General features: G+C 42.4%; 8 protein-coding genes across 8 annotated transcripts; 4 read left to right on the forward strand and 4 right to left on the reverse strand.

The window, feature by feature from the left end:
• Positions 1-2,433: 2,433 nt before the first annotated feature.
• EAF01_009904 (uncharacterized protein) lies at positions 2,434-4,290 on the reverse strand (the record flags this gene model as incomplete). Its single annotated transcript, XM_038918160.1, has 1 exon — positions 2,434-4,290. The coding sequence occupies one exon, from the start codon at positions 4,288-4,290 to the stop codon at positions 2,434-2,436; it is 1,857 nt and encodes a 618-aa protein (XP_038766130.1).
• A 2,800-nt stretch (positions 4,291-7,090) lies between these two features.
• Positions 7,091-7,924, forward strand: EAF01_009905 (uncharacterized protein; the record flags this gene model as incomplete). Its single annotated transcript, XM_038918161.1, has 2 exons — positions 7,091-7,388; positions 7,503-7,924. 2 exons carry the CDS (start codon positions 7,091-7,093, stop codon positions 7,922-7,924), a joined length of 720 nt encoding a protein of 239 aa, XP_038766131.1.
• A 395-nt stretch (positions 7,925-8,319) lies between these two features.
• EAF01_009906 (uncharacterized protein) lies at positions 8,320-9,705 on the reverse strand. The gene is made up of 4 exons (XM_038918162.1): positions 9,536-9,705; positions 9,402-9,462; positions 8,811-9,339; positions 8,320-8,740 (listed from the first exon to the last, which is right to left on the reverse strand). Exons 1-4 carry the CDS (start codon positions 9,555-9,557, stop codon positions 8,663-8,665), a joined length of 690 nt encoding a protein of 229 aa, XP_038766132.1. The 5' UTR covers positions 9,558-9,705; the 3' UTR covers positions 8,320-8,662.
• Positions 9,706-10,421: 716 nt separating this feature from the next.
• Positions 10,422-11,531, forward strand: EAF01_009907 (uncharacterized protein; the record flags this gene model as incomplete). Its single annotated transcript, XM_038918163.1, has 1 exon — positions 10,422-11,531. The coding sequence occupies one exon, from the start codon at positions 10,422-10,424 to the stop codon at positions 11,529-11,531; it is 1,110 nt and encodes a 369-aa protein (XP_038766133.1).
• A 1,333-nt stretch (positions 11,532-12,864) lies between these two features.
• EAF01_009908 (uncharacterized protein) lies at positions 12,865-13,997 on the reverse strand (the record flags this gene model as incomplete). Its single annotated transcript, XM_038918164.1, has 2 exons — positions 12,865-13,639; positions 13,702-13,997. 2 exons carry the CDS (start codon positions 13,995-13,997, stop codon positions 12,865-12,867), a joined length of 1,071 nt encoding a protein of 356 aa, XP_038766134.1.
• Positions 13,998-19,059: 5,062 nt separating this feature from the next.
• Positions 19,060-19,677, forward strand: EAF01_009909 (uncharacterized protein; the record flags this gene model as incomplete). The annotated part of the gene is made up of 1 exon (XM_038918165.1): positions 19,060-19,677. The coding sequence occupies one exon, from the start codon at positions 19,060-19,062 to the stop codon at positions 19,675-19,677; it is 618 nt and encodes a 205-aa protein (XP_038766135.1).
• Positions 19,678-21,818: 2,141 nt separating this feature from the next.
• EAF01_009910 (uncharacterized protein) lies at positions 21,819-22,808 on the forward strand (the record flags this gene model as incomplete). Its single annotated transcript, XM_038918166.1, has 1 exon — positions 21,819-22,808. The coding sequence occupies one exon, from the start codon at positions 21,819-21,821 to the stop codon at positions 22,806-22,808; it is 990 nt and encodes a 329-aa protein (XP_038766136.1).
• Positions 22,809-24,066: 1,258 nt separating this feature from the next.
• EAF01_009911 (uncharacterized protein) lies at positions 24,067-26,462 on the reverse strand (the record flags this gene model as incomplete). Its single annotated transcript, XM_038918167.1, has 3 exons — positions 24,067-24,411; positions 24,471-26,311; positions 26,384-26,462. The coding sequence occupies 3 exons, from the start codon at positions 26,460-26,462 to the stop codon at positions 24,067-24,069; spliced, it is 2,265 nt and encodes a 754-aa protein (XP_038766137.1).
• Between the last annotated feature and the right edge of the window lie 613 nt (positions 26,463-27,075).

Here is a 27,075-nt window from a genome sequence, read left to right on the forward strand (position 1 = left end):
CGAAGACACTGTGATAATGTGGTAAGCAGGTTTCAATTTCACCAGTTTGATCCGGCAAAATGCAACTTTCTGGTGTATTCTGGCAAAATCTTAAAATTTACAGGTGCAGATTAGATAGTGAAGGTAAGAAGCATCGTAACTTTGGAGTATCAGATTGAAGCCCCAGAATACCAGGATGATATAACAGATTATAAGTATTGATCTTAAGATTAGCAACTGCAGGCATGACACGTGAGATATGCAGATCCTGGAGATGAGTCTCACTAGAACATGTGTATAAACCTGTGAACGAACCTCGATCCAAATCTCAGCATTGCAGAATCGACACCAGAAACATTCAATTTGAAAACGCACACAAAAGGAATCAACCCATGGCAACTAATGTGAAACTTGACACGAATCCCAATACTATGCCACCCCCTTACAGGCTGACAAGGCTCCTGTGCCAGAGTATCTCCCTCCAACCATAGAACCTCTTTCACTATTACTAGCTACTTGGATACCATACCCTCAGGTTATGCGAATAAAGAAACCAGTAGGTTACTTTGCATTCTACTTCCCTCACATTGCTGGCTTACTCTCAGCACAATCTCATGCTATTGGTTTATCTTTTCCACGCCCCAGCTTCGAGCAGCGTCTTGATCCTCATTTGTCTATTTTAGGCGGGTGTTGATTTCTGCGTGGAGCTGCATGTATATGGAACGATTTTCTGGACGCCCACTGTGATCGACAAGTTGCACGATGTAGACTGCGACCTATTCCATAGAATGCTGTCAGTGGACCTGCAGCTCTGGTGTTCGTGGCCATTCAAACAGTACTAGGCGTGTTGACGACCCTTGCGCCACTGCCTCAAGCGGCCCGCGCACCAGCTGCCTTACTTTCCGCTACGCCGATAGTGTATCCTCTATGTAAACGATTCACCAATTATCCACAGCTGTGGCTTGGTACCTCATATGCTTTCGGAGTAGGCGTAGGCGCCGATGCAGGTGGCGTCGACTTTGTGGAGATGTGTGGACGATTAGACACATTAGCAAGTAGTGAGACACGTATACTTTGCTCTCTTGCCTGCTTGTACTTCTTCGTCGTACTTGACACGTTAATATACTATACCATATATGACACCAAGACCCCAAAGACGATTTGAAAGCAGGAGTCAGGGGTTAGTGGTGGCATGGAGAGACAATACCAAAAGGAACTGTGCGATTTTGGCAGTAGTTGAGATTGCTTTACTCGTAGCGGCTAGCATCCTTGGAAGGTTGACTGCGAGCTTCGATATATTGGCGGTTGGCGGCACGACATTAGTGCTCATCACGATGTTGTACTTGGTAAAGCTCGAAGATCCCGCAAGTTGCATGTCATGTTTTGAATGGCTCATCTGGGGAACTGGTGTTACCTTATCGTTGGGCTTGTTGTCTTCTTGAGAAGAAACACTGAGATGCAATACACAAGTAGATTTCGACCGGCTTTCTCTTTGAAATTGGATGCTTATGTTTGCGAGACATTCGAATGCTGGCAGCGCTAACCTCTATATTTAAGGGTATCTATGGATCCTACTAGAACAATATTGGGTGAGAATAGCAATTAGAACATCCAGATGTTCCTTTTTTTGTCACTATCAATCGCGATCATTGATCTCCCTTGAATTCAGGATATGGAACGATCCCTATGAAGGTACACCAGCAAACTGTGGCCGCGCAAATTATATATACTAAAAAGGAATTTTTTGTAATAAAGCGAAATGTTACAGAATATCCAGTCAGTCTTATAAGCATTGAATATTGAATACCCAGAGCCTGCCTACGGGTATTTTCAAGGATGCAGAGTAAAGCCATGCCATCAAGAAAATAGAAATGTTCATGAAGAATGTTCAGGGTGAAACGAATCCCCGCAACCACGGAATAGAGATCGCGACGTCAGAGAGCCCAGTCTTGCTTGCTTGCGCAAGAAAGTCAATCTAGGAACGTTTGTAATGTACAAGCAGATTGAAGCTGCATAGTACATCAATTGTCATGTTTGTACGTTCCCATCAATGCCCCGAAGGCGCGAGAAAGAAGCAATGGAGTGCGTGAAAGAAAGTTTAGGTGCGCACTAGTCGCATCATTGTCTGTAATGCTGACCTCATTGTAAAGAAGAAAGTACGTGATACGTGTGTATACCAGTGATTAATGGTGAAATGAATTTATCACTTACTAATAAGAGCGTGAACGATCTGTATGCTTCAAGTGCTTGCTAGTAGTCTCCGCAATATGTGAGACCTTGGAACTCTGATCTAACTGGCTGAACCTTTGTTGCAGCAGGCTAAAATCAGATCGCGGAAGAGATTTGATTAAAAAAAATAGCAAGGTCTGACAGTAATAGAGGAAACATGTATTGAGTAACCACCGAAAGTTTGCCGTGATTTGAATTCTCGACCCTACAAAACACCTACCAACATCAAGATTTCGCCAGTCTCGCTGCCTTGAACCTACTAACTTTCTTTGGACCCCCCTCTTCTTCCGTAAATGGTACAATCTCGCCTTCTTCCTCGGGACCAAAGCCACCTTGTTTGCCAATGATCTTGTTTCTCATTCGATGATATTCAGTCGCAACTTCTTGGTGTAATAATTGCGGATCAAACTCATCTGGTGGGGCTGCATTGGTGTCAAGTGGTACATCTCGTTCGATAATGTTGGGTGCGAGTGTACGGTTCGCGGGACCCGTGGGAACTTCTCGGGGCTTTTCGATGGCCGGTGCGAATTGAATTGGCTGAGAGAAGGGCTTTGGGGTAGCTGGAGTGGCAGGGAATAATTTGAGGTGAGAAGGATTTGTGGTCATCGAAGTGGTGGACGAAATGCCATTAGTGCTATTGCTTAGCGGAGCTCGAGATGTCTTGAAGCGAGAAGCCTTCTTTTGGACAGGTGGAGCAGAAGAAGATGGCCCTGGAGCTTTTCTCTCAATGATATCTCCCACGGGGGCAGTTTTCATCTCGGCCTTTGAGAGAGAGGTGGCTGGTTTATCGGGGGCTGGTGAAACATCTAGTTCCTCTTCAAATCTGACGCTTTTCTTCGAAGAGTCATCAGAATTACCAACATTGTAATCCTTCGATTTTCCCTTGCCAGATGTTGTGAGGATTCCCTTGCCAGAATCTTTGGTATCTTCGCCACTAATAGATATCCGTCCAATTCCTTCTTGGACCATGCCGTAATCATCCGAACCCTTTCCAACGTTCTCCATCATCCTCAGACCAAGCTTTTCTTCAAGTTCAATCATACGTTGACGAAGCTCATCATCCATAACTTGACGTGTCGATTTCCCGAATTGATCCTCATCATCGCTATCAGAATCGTCTGCATAGTCTTCGGATTCCCAGTCACTCCCATCTTCTAGATTGATTTCCGCCACTACAGATCCAACTTCTGACATTCCATATTGTAACATATCTCGTCGTAAAGCAGCATCCTCTGGAGATTCGTCGGTAGGTATGACGGCAGGCTCAAATGAAAGCTTTTCCGATTCTCTTGCAGATTGCATAATTTCTTCAAGGCGCTTTGCGGTTGGAGAGATCGTTGTATTTGATTTCACGGACTCTGTTTTTGAATCGTCTGTAAACTTCACACTCTTCGGTCCAGGCTTTGAAGATGTAGTGGGTGGATTAGATTCCTTGACGCTCTTTGCTTCGGTCGCCTGGGGGGTAGTGTCGACTTTTATTGAAGCTTTGCTGGCTGGTCCATCATCTTCTACCTCTTCCACGATACCCGATTCATCCTTTGATACCGGCTCTATTATTCCAGCTTTATGTAGTACCTCTAATAACTGTGGTTTTACATTTCCTGGTGTTGATAGTCTCGAAGAAATAACATTTCCTTCATCATCCAACTCTTCGATGATTTCTGTTACAGGAAGTCCTTCCTCATTTCTTACGTCCGGAGTACTAATAATCGTTGCTTTCGCCAGTTTTTCCTCTGCGGTTTCGATTTGCTTCTCGATCGTTCTGATATTTTGCTGAACATAATCTAGTCGTCGATCTAACAGATTCACAACTTGTTCGGCGCTTCTTTGGGTACTGGTACCAAGTATATCTTCGATTTCTCTTCCCTTGACCAAATCGGCTTCGTAATTTCGTGCGAGAGAGATGAGTTCCTCGCGATTTGGGGTAGGTTCTGCCGAAAGAATTTCTTCTTTCAAGCCATCATATTCAGCATCCCACGTCTGCCAGTGCTGTAGCGATTTTCGAAGTTTTGCGATATTATCCTCAAGTTGTAGGCGATACTTCTCCAAGTCGAGAAAGCTATCTTTTGTTGCTTGCACCATATTTGGGTAGATTCCTTTGGGGGAGACAGTTGCTCCAATTACATATGTAGGTAGGTAAAGGACGAGGCTACGGAGGGCTTTGAAAAGGCACTCGTGCTTTGTGTTGCTTGCTTCCAGCTTCATTTTTTTCTCTCTTTAGAAGTGGCTCGGGAGCGGCACGCGCTAACGCTTTTTAAACTAGGGTTTGATTGGACAGACCAGTTTAATAAGTCAACCACAATATCTTTCAGGCGTGATCATCCATAACGATATAGGTAGGTAGGACTACCTACCTACAAAAGATGGGATTTATGTACGGTAAACCTGCAAGTGCTGGAATCATATTGGTGATTGAATAAGTGTATTTTGATTATTTAAGACCAAAGTTTTAACTTCACTAGAAGTCCCCCAGCTGCAAACCGTGGAAGCTTTGAAATAAATTTTTGCCTCTACTCATCACCCACTCTCTCACTCTTTCATCATAATGCTTGGAGCCGATCACTCCCAGCATAAAAATCCTGCCGTGGTGCTGAAGTACGAGGTTCTTGCGAGTGCAGGTGGTTGAAGACGATTGCATGAAAGTAGTCATCGGTATGACTGTATGATTGTTGGTGAGAATCATTATTAGCATGTTCTACCAGAGAGTGCCATATTTTGAAGGCGAGAAAAGACGACTTGGAAATATAGGTCGACAAATGAACCAATGTCATTTTGGGGACCATAAGTTTGTAAGAATTTATAGGCAAAGTTTCCAAGTATCACAACAGACGGCGCCAGAGGGAAGACTTCCTGAAGCTTGCTCTTGATTAAAACCTTTCATCCCATCAAAGGTGTTCCATAAATTTGATTTGAACTCTTTCTTGGAAGGAATAAGAAAGAAGAAAATCTTGCGAATTCAAGTCGACATGTCTCAACATGTCTCAACTCAAGAATAAGACTGTGGATTTCTATGGATGTTGAAGTCAAATGGTGCATGACTCCTTCACTTCTCGATGCCGATCGTGGCTGCTCAGATCAGCGAATTACTGACATCCATATGGCTTGTGGTAGTGGTTTTGAGAACATTGCAAATGACTTCATAGAATATGGAGCAGACATTGAGTCAGAGGTAGAGGTAGTAGACACTAACAACTTCAGAGTTAGAGTTGGTGAGGAAAAGTTAATGTTCGCATCTCGGTCGAAAATTCCATTACAAATGGCAACCTGAGTATATGCAATTACTGTTACGTGTTGGAGCTGAACTAAATCATTCAAATTGTTACGGTACGGCCCTGTGTAGTGTCACGAAGTGCGACAGATTCGAAGTAGTCGAGGAACTTCTGGACTCTGTTGCAAGAACTCTTCGGCATCAATGGAAATTGGAATGCTTTGCAGTTGTTTATCGATACGTTTTGATTAAGGGCTTTAGATTATGGTATAATTACTGATTCAGGGCAGATCAAACAAGCAAATGGTAGGCTCCGATACTAATCAATTCGAGGTTGAATATGTTACAGATTTTGGAAGTTGGGAATTGTTCCGTCAGTCCACGCACCCCTTATATTAACGAGAAAATGTAATTCAAAGTGCCTAGTAGTATGGACAGGTAGAGTAGATGTGGAACATTCCGATTGGATGCTAAGATAACAATACTTGTAGTCAGAAACCTCAACGAAATTGCAGTCGATGTTCAGGCCGGGCTGAACCTGAAAAGAAACAACAGTTTAGTACGATAGGTGTCTTCCGAATCGCAGAGTATGTACCGACTAGTGTTGGTCTTCATCGATATCCGAAATTGACGAAGCATGCGATGATTCCATGATTAAAGTAGCTTAGAGGTTGGAGCGCAGCCCTAACCGACATAAAATGACACCCCCCTGACTGCCTAGGCAAATGGGTTCCGGAGCGATTTCGTTGAACAATGGTATCCATCCCATCGGAGAAAAGTCGAATTCTCATCAAATTCATGGTATTCTCACATGGGATCGTGCATTTTTGTCCATAAATTTGTTCCATCGCGGCCAAGACTATGATAACGCTACTTCGTACTCACGCAACTAATGCTTTTTTAAACCCCAATATCTCGCAAATCACTAAATCTAAACACCTTTCGGTCCCCCTCCTCCACTATCCCACATCTCATTCCAACACAAAACTCAACACACTACGCCCATGATATTCTCACATAGCTTACTAACAGATTTCCTTCCCACACACAGCACCCCAACCATTCTTCTTGATATTGTCACGTGCGCTAGGGCATCCCTGCAGCCATGCAAAACCCATGCATTAGCCTTCTCTTCACCGCCAGAATTCAGGAGGTTGGGATGGCACTGATCCTAGAGGCGTTCGCATTTAGTCCACCTGTCAGCTGTGAGAAGATGCTTCTGCAAACCGTGCAAGCTTACTTTTCTTTTCCCAGACGAGAAGACAGAGTCAAGAACCCTCTTTTCTTCCTCCACTTCTTTTTTTGTCTTGTATTTTTTGCAGAAACTGGTGGTTCGTTCGCAACTCCACTCCTCCACGAGTTTGTTCCTTCTTATCGATTATTATCGATTGAATTGATTGCGGGAAGATTAAGGGACAGGACGTTATTTGGACATAGCGGCGGACGAACAAGAATCGTAGCTCTGAACCCCTCATAACCTGGTGATACGAAACGAGTATCGGTTACCTTACTTAGGTATCCGTAGGGTTTGAGGTTACATTATTCACTTACTATAATTTCGCTCTCAATTGCTTCTAATCCTAATTCTCTTTCGCAACTCTCAATTACATCAACAATTCTTCAACTCCTCATCTTCTCTTCACACCAAAGTAAAAACTCCAAAATCTCGCAAAGATGGGTTGGTTTGACGGCGCCTCGGAATCAGGTCGCTCCCACTCCTCAAAACGTCACTCCTCACATTCGCATTCCAGCAAAAAACGCCCTTCCTCCTCTCATTCTACCCATCACAACAATTCTTCTGGGATTCTGGGAAGCGTTCTAGGAGGCACATCTCCCAAATCCCCCAAATCTCCCAAATCTCCCAAATCAAGTCATAGCCATCGAGAGCGTTCCAGAAGTCGTACGCGAGGCACCGACAGCATTTTTGGCAGCGGAGATGCGAAACATAATTCTAGTCGGAGTAGTTTCTTCGGTATGTATTTCTGTTCATTTTTACAATCCTATTATCTTTTTCGTGATTCAATCTATCTAATATCCATATTCTCATCGCGCAATTGAATAAAAAACTAATACACTTCCCCTCTAGGCATCTCTCGCTCCACATCCCACTACAAGCGTTCTCCTCGTCCCAACTATCTAAAACGCATCTATGCCAAGTTGCGCGAGCTCCTGCGCGATCTCATCTATTACATGAAGCGCCACCCGTTAAAAGTATTCATGCTCGTGATCATGCCTCTCATAACAGGTGGAGCGCTAGCCGGACTGTTGAAGAAATTCGGGGTTAGGCTACCTGGAGGATTAGACAAATTAATTGGCGGCGGAAAGGGAAGTGGAAGTGGGGGAAGCGGATTTTTCGGAGGAAATGGGGGAAAGGGAGGTAATGGAACTTACGAGTATGAGAGGAGTAGCGTGAAGAGCACTGGAGGCGCAATGGGAAAATTGGGAATGCTGGCGGGCGGCATGGAAGGAGTAGGAGGAGCGATGAAATTGGCGAAATTGTTTATCTGATGTGGAGTTTAAAATGATTGCAAATTGGATGAGATATGTGTTCACATGACGTGACGAGGCTATCTTGATCGGGATGATTCGGCGTTGGATATATTTGGGTTGATTTTTATACTTTTCAGTTTTTCTCTTCTTGCTTACCTTTCTTCCCAAAAGCCTGCGTTATTTTGCAGATATAGATACCATGATTAGGATGTTACTGTGTGACTAGTTTTAAATACAAAATATTTTGGATGTAGATGGAAGTCATGTTGTGATTAGATGAGTGGAAAGTGTGAGTGATTTTGACCACGTGGGACGAATCACCTAGGTTATCTCTTCAGACTCAGGACGTTTGTTCTCCAGCGGGCCTGATGAGTCCCATAAGCTATTCACAGTAAGAAGCCTTTAATTTTCCCCGATGAGCATGAATGAATACATTTTCAAATACTGCCTGGATTAACTATCCGCTTACCCTGTCTGGTTTCTTCTCCGTTAGCGGTTCTGCCCCTTCGCACATCCCCTGATTCACCTTGCGAGGATGAAAATCCGAGCTCATTTTACTGCTTTATTGGATATCTACATACATAATTTGACCTATCCACGCTACCTGACCGTCATATAAATCTCCTATTCGCTTGCTGTATTGTATCAACTGTACCCAATACCCAATACCCTAATCCTGTAAACCTCTAACGCCTGCTCCATTATCAATAAGTTCAACGCAAAAGATATCTCTTCAAACTCGTGACAAATCATAATTCATGAGCCTACAGCATGACTGAAAACCTTTGCGGCGAGCTGACTTAATAGTCTTGCTTTGTCACCTTGAGGAAGTTCCTATGCAGCACACATATTAGCATAGTTTTCTTTTATCCTGTCCCAGCCTCAACACCTAATCTTAACTTACCTGGAAAACAGAATATACACTCTTTCCTCTCGCATCCCTCACAGCACCCAATCTATTCCCTGCCACAGCTCCGGCCAACATCCCCGGAAAATTCGCAACGATAAAACCCATAGCCCCTCCACTCAATCCACCCACCATACTCCAAAACTTCCCAGTAGGAGAATTATTATTCTCTGCCATTCCCTCTTCTCTCAACATCTCTTCAAACACATCTCCAAATTGTGCGTCTTGAAACTTCTCTTCTTCCTCTGGATTCTTCGCTTTCGAGGAGAAGCCAAAACTAGACCAAGGGAATCCACCAGATCCAGCAGATGGATCGGGAATTTCTTCGTCGTCATCCATAGATGTAGAGGCTGTGGAGGCTCCAGAGCCAAATCCATGGTATGTACGGGCAGCGTCGTAATCGCGACGACGAGTGGGCTCAGAGAGGGTATAGTATGCGTCGTTAATTTGTTGAAATTTACGGGTTCTTTCCGCACGTTCGGGAGAGTCTGAGGCGACCCGATCGGGATGAGTTTTTAAAGCTGCTCTATTGAGGGATGAAGGTTAGTTGGTGGTCAGGAAAGAGGGGGTATGGGAAGAAGTTTGTACTTTTTGTAGGCATTGCGGATCTGTTGCTGGGTTGCAGTGGATGGTACGCCAAGAACGGCATCTAGCAAATGAAAACTATTAGCATGTTGGCTACCTCAATGGGTGAGTGGAAATATCTGAACGTTAGAACTCACAATAATCTGAAGGTAGTGTCATTCTTGTGGGTTCGAAAATGCTAATAGGGTGCAGTACTTAAGAATATTCTAGGGTTTCGTGCAGTATTATAATCTTCAATAAGATAACTATGGTAATATGTAGAAAGGTGTTCTAGGTATGCAGAATCAACCGCAAATATGAATATGAGAGGTGGAAAGGACACCTCGAGATTCAAGAAACGATAAGTGATACCTGGACTCACTTGACTGGCTGCTGCGTCATAGGTGTGGCGTAAGGAAACGTGGCTGACACGTGAAAATCTTGGTATCAATACATCAATACTCGCGTGCATGCAAACAAATTTTGGGCTAGTTCAATTAAAATTATTTGTAGAGAAGAGCTGGAACATCAAGCTCTACTTTCTCTTCTATAAACTGAGACGATATACTTATTAAAGTGTACACCAAGTAATATATTTCTCATCTGAGCTGCAAGAAAAAGAGGCTTTGATTAATCTTTCCCAAATTTTGTTATCAGATACAGATCTCATTTTCTCTAGGAATGAGTAGGGATTTTGTGTATGGATGATATAAGCATGAATGGAGTCGTTCATACTAAATCGTTACATAGATGCTATTGTTTCAGTGCAAGAGCAAGTCTAATACCTCAAACTAGATACTCATCGCGTCCTCTTAGGTAACTCTTTAACTGATAATCTGCCGCGTATAAGACCATCCATTGATAACGCCATCTTTTCAGCGAGAGCGGGCCGAGAGAAAACCCTTTGAGTACCCCACTTCGCATACTTTTCGTCCTCAGTTTGCCCTCTACTGTATCTCACATACCTTGTAGTCCAACTTTCTAACTGTCGTTGGTTCTGTCGATCCTCTATCCCGTGTTCGTCAGATTTTACAGCTTCTCAGAATGTCCCCTGGTTGTAAAATCCACCTCCTTGACGGAGGTCTTGGCACTACCCTCGGTGATTCCCACCAAGTACAATTCACAGAAAAAGAACCTCTCTGGTCTTCTCAGCTACTCATTCCAACTCATCCTCATGGACCTAAAACACTCCTCGCTACCCAAAAGTCCTTCGTGGATGCTGGTGCTGATATTTTGCTAACTGCAACTTATCAAACGAGTTATGAGGGATTCGGAGGATCAGGATATGCTGTTCATTCACACTCATCTTCTAAGTCGGGAAATGAAAATGGGGACAAGGAAGAAGTAAATAGCATTATGAGAAGCGCTGTAGACATCGCTTCCGATGCATTTTCCACCCAAAAAGATTCAAATGGCAAAATTGCACTAAGTCTTGGTGCGTACGGTGCGATCATGACTCCGGGACAAGAATATACCGGAAATTATGATAATGACCATAAATCGAGCGAGCAATTGAGCTCATGGCACCATGAGAGAATTTCGGTTTTCTCGAGAGATCCAAAATGCTGGGATAGAGTTGATTATGTGGCATTTGAAACCATCCCATTATTGGAAGAAATTGAGGGCGTCAGAAAATCCATGGGAGAAGTTGAAAAGTCAAATGGTGGAACAGCTGGAAGCAAGCCATTTTGGATTACATGTGTATTCCCTGGCGAAGGAAATTGCTTACCAGGTGGAAGCTCTGTGCAACAAATTGTGCAAGCAATGTTGTGCAACAAAGATGGTTCTCCAGTACCATTTGGAATCGGTCTGAATTGTACCAAAGTCGGAAAAGTTGAATCTTTGATACTGGAATTCGAGCAAGAAGTCAAGGCTTTGATCGAGAAAGGGGATGTTAGTGAATGGCCATCTTTGGTAGTATATCCCGATGGAACGGTTAAGGGAGAAGTCTACAATACCTCTACTAAAGTATGGGAAATCAGAGAGCCACCCGGAAAGGAAGGCTTGCAGTGGGATGAGGCGGTTCTTGAGATTGTTAAACAGGCAAGGGATAGGGGGTTGTGGAAGGATATTATTGTAGGAGGTTGTTGCAAAACTACGCCCAGGGAAATCAGGAAACTAAGGGAGAGGATCGATCGGCTTGATATGGAATAATCGAATAAATGCAATGAGAACAACTCTTACACTCAATTAATCTCGAAAGGGATCCGAGAACGTTCTGAAGATGAGCCTGCATCTAACTTAAATTTGGATGTCGTCGAAGCTTCTGTGTTGATTTCCGTGTTTCTTGACAATGATACAGCGAATCCTTCTTCGGCAATTTTTTGAGCCAATCAAAACCCTTCTCGTCAAGTTCTCTCGCCACCCCATGTTGTAAGCTTCCCTTTCGCTTAAGGTATAGCATACCTTTTCGCCTGATTCCTATCAAGAGACACCCCCGCCTTTCCTCAACCACCACCGTTGACCTTAATCCTTCTCGGCGCTCTACTCTTCATCACCCTCATCAATGCGTTCTTTCAAAATCGCGATATCCTCAATTTCAATATCTAGGCTCCAATCACCTCTGGTTCGATTAGCCTCAGAAGTGTTTGTTGATCTGTCCTCGCGGGCACTTGATGTCTGACTTCACCTTGCGAAGATAATCCCCAAAGTTCATAACTACTCCACCAACTTCCCCAATTGTGATACTCTCATCCAGTGCTCCAACATGGGCCAGGTTATAAGATCTGATTTGTGCTTCCCAAAATCCCAACCACTAGACACGAAGCTGTATCGCTGAACTTAGTTAGAGTTGGGAGGGCTGCGATGTTTCTTTTTTTTAAACTCAATCCTTCAATTCTATGGCGATTGAAACAATTGAGAGAAAACAATGTACAGTACAAATAAGTATTATTACAGTCAAGGTCGAGTCACCGCGTAAGGTGCGACATGTTGCAACTCGTGTCTCCCCTTAATTTTGTTCTGAAGCTCATCTCTTCTCGGCGATTTTTTGCGGAAGGATGTATGAGATCTTTGCTATCTTGACGTGGATTGTAAAACCGGTAATAAAGCAGAGAAAGGTTGCAACTAGCGGGCCTAGTCAACGACAATTCAATTCTATGCCCGTTATTCAAAAATTGACATTGCTCACTTAAGCACTCTTTATTCCGGAAATTCTTCCCGGAAGATAAGATCACGTTTTTGGATGATATTGTTGGCTTTGCAGGTGGCTAGCCGATTCAGTTTCTTGCTCAATTCCTGAACTCAAAGTCTAGACAGTACAGATATCTATTCTAAATAACTTCAAAACACCTAGAATTTTGAATGAAAGTACCAATTTCCTCGAATTTCGTTTTCAATATACACTTCTACCCGCGGGGTGTTTTGGGTTTCTAAGAGTCGATTTCCTCTCAGTGAGTACTCAATTATGACACCTCGAACAATGAAAAGTATAAGGTCGTTGAGAGCTTTGCTAGATTCTTTTACTTTTCCGTAACAGCTATTAAACTTATACACTGATAGCAGGCGTCCTGACAAATGCTTTTCCTCCCATCGTTTGCGGCTTCAGGTCCCCATTCATGATCTGTCTAATCCTCCACTCACCCCACTCTCGTACGGATTTTGACTGATCAACTTCTTCGTTTGCCAAGGGTGGAATTCCACTACCCTTGAGCCTTTTCATACTCCCATCATTCTCACACCGGACCAAATATGCTAAGCTCCTTCTAACATGCGTTCCTTGCTCACCGGGAGGTGTTATAACTCTGTGTAAAGCACTACATAAGACACCGCCAGTACGTTCGACCAAAGTGTCTCCCAAATTGATCACTGCACAGCCAGGCTGTGGCTTTATGTATAACCAATTCTCATTCTTGTTTTCGGCACCTGCAGGGAGGATTTGAAGGCCGCCAACAACATTGAACAGCATGGTTATCAAACCGACGTCGGTATGACTGGCGAACGCCACACGATGGTCAACAACCGGCTGGGGGCGTGTGTATACCATGCGAAGGGATGTATCTGAGCGCTTATCAATTGGACAAGTAGAAGCTAAGGTTCCTGACGGGAGTCCAAGGTGATTGTCGAGATGAGAAAATACCGCGCAGATCCCAGAGTGTGCGCGGCGGAAAAAGGACTGAACCGAAGATCTGTTTTCAACGAATGGATGAGGATCAGGTTTCGGATTTGGCTCGTTACCAAGTGCGTCGTCCTGGTTGACGTTGTAAACCTCAATGGCGTCGACCTTGCCATTCCCAGTCTTCAGAGTTCCAACTGGTTTGTAGCTGAATACGAGGTCAGTTCATGTTGCCTCCGAGATGAGAATACGCTGTACTTGTGTACTTACCCTCTGAGATCCCGAGGGGGGTCGCTCACATATTTCATAAGCTCACTCTGCTCAAGATCAAAAGTAGCATTGCTGATCTTGAACATGGATTCGGCATCTTTCAGAAGTGCCTCTCCTTCTTCAGAACCACGCAGGTTGAGTAAGAAAACACCATGCTCCCTACAAGAATCGAAGAGCTTTTCCGATTCGGAAGAGCAATTGCTCTGCAGCGCTTTGTATGAGATTATAGGGATTTTAGCTATTGGAACATCGTTGGGGAAGGGAGGGGACTGAGCAAAAATCTCGTCGGTAGGCATGGTGGCTAATAAAACAAGCAGAGTAGAGCGTTCAAGATAGTACTGGAGAATTGGACTGGGTTACTATCGGTTGGGATTTTTATGTTCTTACAAAGTATTCTGATTAACTTTCCCACATATTGGGTGCAGCCCTAAATATCACTTTGGAAGCCAACGCCAACCTGTTTCCCATCTTGATCATGCTACTGGTTGTTGCCACTCCTTCCTCTGGCAATGCTCTTACCAAAAACCTCACCGATACTAACGGTACCAACGGTGCCAAAGTTTAGTCAATTTTTCGGAAATATAATTGCATTAGCTAGATGAGGGTGGCATCGTTGCAGCAAATCGACTAATAAACTTCATCTGAAATTCAGCGTCTGAAGAAACGCAATTCGGGTTGATTGGCTTTATGCGGGCCCAGCGGAGAAAAATGCGTTCCAAGCTGTCGGAATACTGACGTGTAAAACGGTTACAGAGATCATATCCCATCCCACTCTCATGCATACTACGTACGTGGCATATCCGGTGATAGAGTGGGTGGGGTGAGAACATCATGCAGTTTAGCATTCATTCTTCACGTGAAGAAGGTTGATAGAATGAATTTGTTCTTTTGCCCCGGCATATCTTCTATGTACTTACACGTTGGTAAATCCATCTAACACAACTAGTTGCTTGAAAAACGTGGAATAAATTGCATGTCTTAGTTAAATATGTGGGCATGTGATGTTTTTCCGCAGAGACGAGTGTTGGTTAAGTGTATCAAGGAATTAAGTATCTTAAAATATTGGCATTCGTCATTGAATACCGCTCCATCTTACGGGATCACATTTCCTTTTAAAGGCGACTGCATATCCGTACATGTGAGATGGAGGAGTTTGATCTGAGAAACTGAAATCTTGTCCTAGAGTCCAGGTGATCATAATCATTGAATTTCGATGATAGGCTGAATGAAGGTAATAGGATTTTCTAAAGTAATCTTACATTTAAATATCATCCAACGCAAAGTTCCGCATATGATTTCCTCAGCTTGTTATGAACATCAAGATAGTGGGAGATGCGTTCGCTTGTTTATCGGCTTATCCCCCCTTCTGTCTGTGCACGTAAAATTTTTCAATTAAAGCTTAGGTACTCCTAAATTCTTATCCTTGATACTAATTAGCGAATAGACCATAACATCAGTAACACAATAAAATATCGATTAGAGGTAGTAGAGTGTAAGATACTAAAATGAAAATGAAATGAAAATGAAAACTTGAGGAAACATCTCCTAGTAATTCTCTTGATTGAACTCACCGCACAATAATATAATAGAGCTTATAGACAGTAATAATATAATGAAAGTTATCCTCTTTAATATTCATTTGAGTAGCATGTATTATAGTCAAGAGAATTAAAGCTCTCTGTATTTCATCTTCTAGTCTCAGTAAGCTTTCGTATTTCTACTTTCTAATCAAATTTGAATAGAACTCTATAATAAAATAATAAATTAAATGCTATATCTATCAAGATAGAGTTTTAAATAAAGAAGATGAGCTTAGAGTAAACTAATCTTCTATATATATATTTATTTTTATATATGTGGCTGTAGAGCTCTATGACTATGATATCGTTAATATCGCTTAAATCTATAGACCTTAGTATCTAATTATCAAAAAGCTCAGTTAGATATACTATAATATCAATTTTCAATCATCGATATTTACCTATGTAACTTCTTCTCGTATTCAATCTGAACATGAACCTTTCTATATGAGACTATCTAGACTTCTATACCATCATTTAATTCCGTCTTATATTTTGGTTCTTCTGTATAAATATAACCGAACTACTGCTGGTCGACATGGGTCGCGGAACCGACGACATAGTAGATTATTGGATCTTACTAATGCTGTATTTATTGCTTGCTATACTAAGGTCTTAAGTTCGATTGCATATTAGTGCTGGGAATAGAATGATATCCTGATCGTATTCGCCGAAGAAAGATGATCTCTGTAGGCGCGGTAATTATGAATAACTTAAAGTTAGGAACCCTAGTGAGTGTATGAAATGATAGGGTATTTTTCTACTTTCAAATTTTACAACAGATGTATTCTCCAATTGGTTGCTGTCAGAATCCATTGTTTGATTGTTCGGTTTGTAATGAATCTCTAAGATAATCTTCAACACATTTCTAAAAATTTGTTAGGTCGATTTTTGCATCGTCCTATCCGTGCATACATTCACCGACGAGCTTATTGATCGACTTTATATTAATAAATCCTGCAATTCAACAAGTTGTAAAAGGAAATGTAGATTGTCTCTCAAATGCAACAAAATGAAGCCTGTATGTCCTCAAATATGACTTCTTATCTAAGTATTAGTTGTTGCCTATTCCCTCTGGGTCAATTTTTATATCGGCTTTCCAATTATACAAATCAAGAATGACTAAACTTTGAAATTGAAGTTGACCCTACTAGAGACTATGCCTTTCACAATTGCAGTCACTTTGGCCGTCATACTGGTGAAATTCATCCGCTACATATCCCGAAAGAAGTTGAATTCGCAGATAAAAGGCTATTCAATGGCATAACCTAGTGTTTGTGTTAATGCCGTTGTTCATACCAGCTTCAATATTATCACTTCTTCATGCTCGACGGTCTCACTCGGTGTAATTCTCTGGAATATGAGTCTTAGAACTAGATGAAGTTCGAATCAGTGTTCATCTGAGTGTGAGCCTAACAGCAACGATATCTACGACTTTAAGAAGGATTTACACATCATCAGATCTCACTGTCTTCAAGGATTTCACTTGTAAATAACTTCACATACCTTGTAGCAGCTAATCTAATTCATCGCCTGCATTGAACGGCAAAGAAAGAGAAATGCCAAACAAATGAAAAATCCCGACCCTGATTGGTCTTGAATCTGTCATTTATTAAAGTTTTGTGCTGTTCCAGATAACGAGTCCAATGTGCCCGTTATGATCACTTGCAAATCCATGTGGAAAATTCTTTTTCGTGGTGTTATACTGTATAATGCAGGCATTGCTTTATTCTTGTGTAAAAGATGAGGCAAGTTTGATGATCACTGTTGCTGGACGTTGAGAATTACATGAATTCGCTTCCAATGGCTCAGAGATCCAATAAAATAGCCAGAACACCGATGATAGTGGTGATGAGAACTCGAAAGCATCTCGCAAACCGGATTGAACGTGTTGTTTCTTGTATGTATGCTACAGTAGTACAATCTTATTAATCTTCGATGGCACTTACTTCTAGACAATATGTGCTCCGGGACGGTCACAATTGACCGAACTTAGAATAGAATGTATCTATTTGTTTCTTTTAAGGTTGCAATCTATCTCCCCAGTGGATGGGGCAATGTAACCCGTTCAATTATTTGTTCTAACGAGTTTCAGACAATAAACTGCAGCTCATTCTCTGTCCGACTTTTTGAAGCTGAAAAGAGAGATTCATCAGCCTTTCTGCGCCATAAAGGTGGCCCTCTACTCTGAGTGTTGGTGATCAACACTTGATCTTCTGTCACCGCTACTATCGTTATCATCCATCAGTAAAGTAGGGGTGAGCCTAGACCAAGGCTATTACTTCATGTTTCAATTGCCCAGAATGTTTATGCCAATTGATGAAAGGGATGAGGTAAAAGTAGCTTGGAAACTCGTTGCGTTCCTTCACATAATAAGGCAGACTAATCAAAGACGTGTCTATGTGTTTGCAGCTTCTCCATAGTACGCATTCTAGTTTACTTTACTTCGCCTTTATTTGTGGTCAATTTGTCAAATTGTAGATTATCGGCAGTTCCCTTGTGGGTGCTCGCGTGCTATACTGGAGTTCATCCAAACTACGATATCTACATCAATGATCATGCCTCTATCTTTGTTCCGCATGTAGTTTAAGCCCTAATGATTGAAGAAGTATGAAAATCATTGAGTATGTGCCCCACGTGTTGAGGCGTATTGCATTTTGTATTACGCATTCTTATATGCGATATCGAATACCATATCACGGAAATTATTGATATTCTCATATGATACTATACACTACTAAAAAGATGTGGAAATACTGGGTTTCAATAAATTCGAGTAAATTCCAATGAAGATAGCTTCACTATCGCTGACTGAGGAATGGATCTACTGAATATCATATCTTTATGTTTAAAGAATGTGACTACAACACTTAGGAATTCATAAGCTTCTAGTACTTTAGGATATTATTAGCTTCGTACCATATAGTTTATACATATTGCAGCGTATAATGCAATAATTCATATACCCCCAATGTTTAGTATGGAAGGCTTGAACATCAGCCACCACAGTATGGCATGATGCTTCAACCCTGTAATCTCAGGGGACAAGCGACACGCGGCACAAATACAATCACTGCTGCGGCCAACTTCATCCAAAGCTTCAGTCCCAAAATTACCAAGACTATAACTAGGTAGGTAGTACTACTTCACTGTCAAGAAGCAGTGTGGCTACCAATAGTTCACATCCAGTGACATCGACGTCTATATAAGGCCTATCCCGATCCACCGGGCAATGTGGACGGAATGGAGTCTTACACACTCTGAACCGATATGTTCGCTAGTAAATTACGTAATCCAGCACGGTAGTTACTGTACGCCGCATGTAATAAGAGAGAAATTCCATCCCAGCCCTGGGGTAATATGCGTTTTAAGCTTTTGGAGTGACATCCATCCAATGTAGCTTACGAAGCCAGGGAGAGAGGTGTAGTCGAATGTAGCTCAGGAAGGCTTTGCTTGAATTTCTCTTAGTTTCGTTTTGACAAGACGATCATCTATTTTTGTTTCTATACCTTGAGCTAATCTTACAGGTCGACCTGTTCGTCTGTACATGACGCGGCAAAGCCATCCTCCTCGTCGTGTTCATCTCGAGATCATGAAGAGGAATAATCCCGCTCAATATCTTAATCTAGCTGGCAATAACGTATATATAAGGCCTCACAAGTACTGATGATGATTTACTCTCGGCACTTGCTTCACATTCGTTGTTATAACCCTAATCGAACATTCTTTCGATTCACCTTTCTTCCTCTTATTCAATACTTTGATTCGATTCATCAACATGCGCCAATCTTCGCGTGCGGCTATCGCAACTCTTGCGGTGACAGTGACTGCTGCATCGGAAAGCGATGCACGCACCGTATCCAATGTTCAGGCCGCCATACCTGCAAATGGGACCTTGCTAGGTATCGATTTGATTCCTTCAGCCGTGATAGCGGGCGCAGTTTACAATGCATCTGCTAGTATGGGTAGCACTACCACATACACCTCCTGCAATGTTACAGTTACATACACCCACACCGGAAAAGACGATAAGGTGGTCATAAAGTATGCTTTCCCAAGTCCTTCCGATTTCGAAACCCGCTTTTACGTCGCTGGTGGAGGTGGTTACTCTCTTTCTAGTGATGCAACTAGAGGACTTACATACGGTACCGCTAGTGGTGCCACTGATACAGGATACCATACCTTTGATTACAGTTATAATAAGGTAATCCTATATGGCAATGGATCCATTAATTGGGACACTATATATATGTTTGGGTACCAAGAGTCAGGTGAGATGATTCAGGTTGGAAAGACATTTATGAAGGGCTTCTGCGGCTTGTCCGATGACACAAAGGTCTACACCTACTACAAAGGATGCTTTGATGAAGAAAGAGAGAGTATAAGTCAAGTCTAACACTGAGGTAAGAAATACGATAGAGTTATCTCGGGTACTCCAGTTTTCCGTTTTGCACAACAATAAGCTCATTATGTGTTTTCATCTACTATTGAATAACTATTGGATTACTACCCGCCATCATGCGAATTGGATAAGATTGTGAATACTACCATCACTACTTGCAATCCTCTTAATAAAAAAACAGATAGTACAGCTTCTCGCATAGATTTTTACATACTCAACTTCGATCTCAGTTTGGTTATCAGCGAATTATACTACTGCACAGCAACTACCTTCTCTTCTCTCGGTTTCGGATTCAGTAAGCGTGCAGAAGGTAGTACAACTAGCACCACACCTGCCCAGAACGGAACAGTGTCTGCTGAGGGTGTCGCTGTCGCTCAAGCCATTTATGACGGTCTCCGCAACTCCGATAATAAACGTGCATATCTCTCCTGGCAGATCGCTTCCAACCCTTGGAGATGCCACTACTACTTACAACAACAACAACAACAACACTGGATCCTGGGAACTGAGCATTTCATCTACTGAAGGAATGTATATCACCAAGTATATTGAATTGCTCGATCTCGACAATCTTTCCGACCTTGATGGCGTTGCTTACGATACCCTTGTTGAATGGATGAACATCGGTATGGTGAGATACATGGATTGCTTATAAACTACCCTTTCTGATTTAATTACTTTCCAATCTTTTGGGGGTAAGTTGCTTCACTACCACGGTGAATCCAATCCAAGTATTCTATCCGCCTTATCCGTACACTACTGGCAATCTGTTCGTTCCGCCATGTACAGCAATGCTACTGTCAAGAAGAGTCTCAAGGCACTCCAAGATTGGTACTAATTCTATCTTGTTCTTGGTGCAGTTTATTGCGGAATTAACTTTCTTTAGCCTAGTTCATATCCCGAGAACAATATGGAAATTATGATTGATTGGGCTGAGAATGGAGTTAAGCTAATTGCTTTCAATGTGATAGTTTCTTTGGGTATATATGCAGGCAAAACTCAAATGCTTTGTCAATGACTAACTTGTTCTCTTTGGCAAAGTAACAGCTCTAATTTCGATTGTGTCAATAATGAGGCTTCTATTGATAGCTGGACTTACACTTTTGATGCTTTCAAGATTCCTGTCTACTAGGAGTGCTTAGATTACATCTTGCTGTATTTTCGTATGTAATAGGGACGTCAGATTGGGAGGATATGTAGAAGGGAATGGAAATTTTGCTTCTTGGATTGTATTGTGGATAATTGTTTCAATATTTGGTTCTGATACTGCATATACTACATAGTAGTGTTTTCATATTACTTTTGATGAATAAATAAATCTATCACTTTATCATATCATGGCGCCTTTTCAACTCAAAATAACGTAACATTAATATTTCTCTATAAGGGTTGCACAGAGTTTCCATACATTTCAGATACATATTAAAATATCCGGGAATTATCACATGAAATGGAAGAGTAGTCATACAATTATACAGTACAGAGATATAAATCAGTGAGGGAAAAACGTATTGATTGATACTAATTTAATACTATCATAAAGGATACATCAATCTATCTACCTAGGCACACAAAAGCAACAAAGATTTCTTCTCGGCTCGTCTTATATTCTCAAACCAACCGCAACCCCGAAAAGTTCATCTCAACACCTTTACAAAACACGGTATACTTTGATCAGCAATAAATAACACGAGGAATGCATGGGTGCCACGTGTTACCCATATGTCTTACATGCATCGTCTTCCAACAGTGGATCAAGCTAAAACCTCCGAGAGGTCGAGTTTAGAAAATCCCGGAAAGGTGCATAGTAGTGCTTACGCTATATGCATGTATCATCCACGTCGAAACTTGTGTGAGGAAACATGTGAGGATGATTAGGAGAGGAGGTTTGAATGTGTCGGGCTATAAATATTGGGATGTATTGGTGTGCGTTGGGGTTGAATTTGTTATTTTGGATGGCTCTTTTTGTGTTTTGAGGAACGGGATTTTGAAAAAGATTATTCGAATATTTGAGGAAGATTCTCTGGATGCTTTTGATTTGGGAATTGGACTATTTGATCGTCAATACATTTGGTAACATAAAGATCTTCAGAAATCGTTGCATCGACTGTCTACAACTGATTGTTATGATCACCATGCATTCATCACATACCAAACAAGAAGACACTATCCTCCCACCGCTCCATCCCAAGACCAAACGATCCATCAAAACATTCCTCTCTCCATATCATCCTCGACAGCTCTCCAAACTCCTCTCCCTCACCCCTCTCCGCTCATCACCACTCAAAGCCCCCCTCAACCCTCTCCCAGAATTCCACTTCTTCCCGCTCCTCCCCTCCGAAATCCGCACCATAATATGGACCATCTATTCCACCTTTCCCCGCATCCACATTGCCGCACTCAGCTCCCACCCCACAGCTTCAGACCCCTGGCCTCTCACCCTGTCCCGCTCCCCCCATTCGCATCCCTCTCTCCTCATATCCCACGAATCCCGCTCGATCTACCAACAAACCTGCTGGCTCGAAACGCTCCAGCGAATGCACATTCATTCTCAGCCCTCGATTCGCCATCTACCCTCCACATCATTCACCTCGAACTCTTTTCTCGCCTCCCCCGGAACCGATTCAGTGAATTGGGACACCGATATTTTCTGGTTCAAAGGCATTCCAACCGTGAAGCAACTATCGATTGGGTATCCGGAGAACCACATGCAGAGATATGAAGATGTGCGGAAGGTAGCGCTGGATTATGCGGTTTTGGATTATGAGGAGGATAGTTATTATTGGAGGAAGAGGTTTAAGGTGGGGTGGTATGGATTAGTTTGCGTGTTGTATTTGTTTGAGTTTTTGGAAGAGGTTTATTTTGTGCTTGATGTGGAGGGGGGAAAGGGTGTGGGGGATGGTGAGAGGGAGGTTTCGTTTGAGATGGTGGATGCGGAGGAGAGGGTGAGGAGGAGGTTGGAGGATGTGAAGAGCGAGGTAGATAGGGATGATGCGTTGAGGTTTCCTCAGTTGGATGATAGAGGGATGTATCCGGGTTTGGAACATCTGTTTTCTAGGAGGGAAAGGGGGTATGGGTGGCAGATTCCGAAGGTAAGATTTGTATATGCTAGGAATATCGGATGATGGATGGACACGTAGTACATACTATTCCTAGTGTTACTACAAGAGCATCCTTTGTGATTTCACATATTGAGAAGGGTCCACTATTAATTGTACCGTCAGATGCCCAGATTGCACTATTCTGAAATCTCGTATCAAGTGACTGTGCATCTCGTGATGATCAGACGGAAACACTGCAAATTTATCTCCGAGTAAAGGAGAAATCATGACTTTGTGCTCATTCGATAGACATCTGGCCCTCATAGAATAATATCTCCAGTAGTCGAACAGAACTTGCTACTCAATCCGTATTAGATAAGTACCTGTATCTAAAATAACAATCTACGAAGTAGAATATAAATAGCCTTCAAGCTGAGATGTCTTCCAAAGCCTCGAAGTAAATCGACAGTACCAAAGCCAAATACCCTTTATTTCCAAACCCCCAGAACAAAAGCCCTCACCTCAAAACAACAATCTACACCCTTCCCTTCCAATCACCCAATTTTGATACCCTCCAATATAAACCTCCCAACCCTCGCATTCTCAGAAACTCAAACCCATTCTCTCCCCTCCTCCTCCTCAACCTACTCATATCCTATATCCTACATCTCAAGCCCGCAACCCCAACACAACATCCACAATCAATCAACCAAATCACCACATCACAAATCCCTTTTACCCCAAAAATCCAGTCTTCCAGTTTCCCAAACCTCATCTTCACACGCCTTTCCATCCTATTCCCCGTTCCCCATAAATAATCCACATACCCACATAACCTCTCTCCAATTATCTTCTATAAAAGTAAATAAGCTTTAAAAAGAGGTCTATTATAGCACTTCAATAATTATACCTCTCTATATACCTCCTAAATATCCAAAACAAATCATCTCCAAAGATTCACTCTCCGGATCTCGTTTTTGTCGCTTACACACTTACACGGCGGGGACAAATGATGAAGTCATCGGGAAAAAAATGGTCAGTTAGTCGGATGAGATGTCTGTATATTCTTTGGAATGTATCTAGTGCACAGATTTCTGCGTTAGGCATGAGATGTACGAGGCTGGGAGGTTTTGTGTTTTAGTGGGGATTTTTTGGATGGGGATGAAGAAGAAGAAGAAGAAGAAGAAAGAGAAATTCCCAAAAGTTTTCGAGACAACAAAGATCTTTCCATCCTGCATATAACGCTAGCAAAAAATGCGAATGTAATTTTATCATCATAATACATAAATACATAACAAAAATCTATTTTCCCCCTCTCCCCACTCCCACGCTCAAAAGCCACTCACACATCATAACGACCATTACCCCTGACCACATAAATTTGTCCAACAAGCACCGCACACCCCACCGCCATCGAAATAGCGATAATCGGTAAATTAACTCTTGCAAAATCTAGCCTTCTAACATGAATATGTTTCCTGCCCAGAATATCTCTCCACAACAAGCCAGCTAGGGAGGCGCTAAAAGCCGTACTAAAAGCTCCATAATTTACACCTACAGCCATCGAATATACTGTCCCCCAGAAAGTTCGATCGCTGATGGGAAGACCATTGTTACGATGGATTTCTTGCCATGCTTGGATGACGCGACAGAGAAGGATTGTAGTGCCGATGTTTGTACCTGCGAACTATGGTAGCAGTTAGATTAGTTTTGAGAGGCCACAGGTTTTGATAAGAAGATACTCACGTTACAAAGAATACATGAGAGAAATCCCATGCCGCCAATAGCTCCAATAGTACCAGTTTTGTCGACCCAATGATCCCAGCCATAAGCGAATACTGGAACCCATCCTTTAGTTACTAATGCTTGTACGAGAACGAACATTGAAAAAGCAAATGGGACAAGGGCGAAAGGTAGATGAGCAACTACTGCTGTGACAGTTGGAAATGTTTCTTGACACCATAGATATGCCTCGCCAAAAAGCGTAACTAATGTTGAACGTCCGCGCTGCTTTTGAAGGTCGACCTTGCGGGAAGCTTTCTCGGATATTGCTCGGTCATTCGACTCCGACTCATGACTTATCCGTGGACCTAATACCCCTGGTGAGAAAGAAGGAGATTCCGCGAGCTTTGATTCTTTCTTTTCATCTAGTGTGCTCATTACACTGTTCGAAGAACGACTATTTTGTAAATTGTCTTCTATTGGTACGAGCGTTGAGATAGAAGATTCCAAACGATCACTCGGTTGTTGGGTTTGCTCATTGAAACTTTCCGATACCAAAAGTGTGGGGGTTCGGCCATTCCTTGGGCCATTTTCGCCTTCCAATATCTTCATCTCGAACTCCTCGGGTGATTTTGTTGGCCCTAAGGAAGCTCCATTCGGACTTTGAATATCTCGCTTCTCTTGTTCTAAAATGACCTGACTCGCTTCTTGCTCTTCTCTGATCGCTCGCTCAGCTCGGGCAAGTTCGACTTCGTGTCGTCCATTGCGAGCGATCTCGCGTGTTTCATGTCGGTTAATCCACCCTAATGAAATCTCCCAAACAAACATCACAAAAGCCGCTGGCAAAGTCACCCAAAACACTGGATATTCGCCTTTACTCTGACTAATAGCATTAAGAACCAGAACCATAATAAGTGTTATGGCCATGAGAATAGCTCCAAATGCTGCGCCTTTTTTATCAACAAAAGGATTCATGATTTCCTCAAGAGAAAGTTGTTTATCTTCCGAGGGTTCATTATCCTGTTCCTCACCGGAGCTTCCTTTCGCATTAGGAATGTTTGGATTTACAGGCTTCTTGGCCTTGGCTTCCTCGGAGAGCTCGTGCATTTTGATCGAAAGTGGAATGAGAGCCTCATCAGCAAAGACGATATATAGTAAGAATGGGAATAAAACGATCGCTGTTGCGACTACTGGAACGATCATGTTCGCTGTGTAATTGATAAACTTGATACCAAATGCACCAGCTAGAACAAGATTGGTAGGGTTAGAAGAAACAAGAATGGCCGAGGCGATATTAGCAATTGCGAACTGAGTGAAGATCCATGCTCTTGGGTGAATAATATTACTCGATACTCTGGTCAAGTAAGCAAGGAATGCAGTACCAGACAGAATAATGGGATCATTTCCGATGAAGGCGCCCAAGCAGAAAAAGAATGCATAGAGGAAGAAGAACAGTCTATGTCCAACTTTACCTCCCTTTTGAAGCACTTTAAATGCTAAATATCTGATGAGACCAGAAGCATCGATCGAAATGGCAATATATGCGAGGGTAATGAAGAACACCATGATATCAATCGGATTGATACTATTTGCCCCAACTGTCCCATCGTGTACTTCTTGTCGGCCGATTGCCAAGATAGCGAGTAGAAAGAGATCTGCTATCAAAGGTGCTGTCACGAAATTCAAAGGGAAGTTCAATTTCACGAAACGCGTGACTTTTCCACTTTCGCCATCTTGGTGATCATGCTGATAATCTTCCTCCCTTGGCGAGATCAATCGCAAATGGCTTAGAGTATCCAGAAAAGCGTTTGATAATTTTCGGGGAACATATACTGGAACGTGAAAAGGGAAAAGGACAATGATATCTATGTGATTCAGGTAAAGTTAACTACCCCTTCCTGGAAAAGCAGCATGTTCGAGAAATAGTTAGCACTTACTAGTTATGACAAAAACAATGAGTGTGATTATAGATCGCCATTCTTTAATTTTATTGGTGTCAAGACTCTCTGCCGTCATGCTGAAAAGTCCCTTGCGACGATAATATCACCGGCAAACAAATTTGTTGAATAAATGGTGATGAGAATCTATCTCGATACCTCGCGAGAGATAATTCTGTCGCGATGGGAATTCCAAAGTACCCTCAGGTGATTTCGCAGCCTTGTTAAAGTCACCAAAAGTACTATGGATGTCCAACACTCTATTGAGGCGATCACAGTACATGTACATGAGACACTCTAGATGCGAATCGCACCTTTTGACGATACCTGTTGGGCAGAAATCAGTTAAAGTTCGACATGGGATGGAAAATTTTCGCAGAGTAACAGACCTGAGAGAGACCCGATAACTTCAAGAATCTCCTTAGGCTTGTAGGATAATAAGATGAGCTTGTGATGATTAACGCATTTTATTCTCAAGCAGAGACTGTTGTAAAGACCGTTTAAAGCCAAGAAATATGAATACCGCACGTGGATAGATTCTCGTCGTGAAATGGATCAGATTTCAGGCGCCAATAAAGGGCAAATCAAGTTGAAATATAATTGGATTGGATTGGATTGGATTGATTGTAAGACTGCATGTACATGTGCATGTAAGTACATTGAAGACGAGGCTGTGCCGTTCGACTTACGTA

This window comes from Botrytis porri, assembly GCF_014898465.1.
Source record: "Botrytis porri strain MUCL 3234 chromosome Unknown BPOR_015, whole genome shotgun sequence".
Taxonomy (NCBI): domain Eukaryota; kingdom Fungi; phylum Ascomycota; class Leotiomycetes; order Helotiales; family Sclerotiniaceae; genus Botrytis; species Botrytis porri.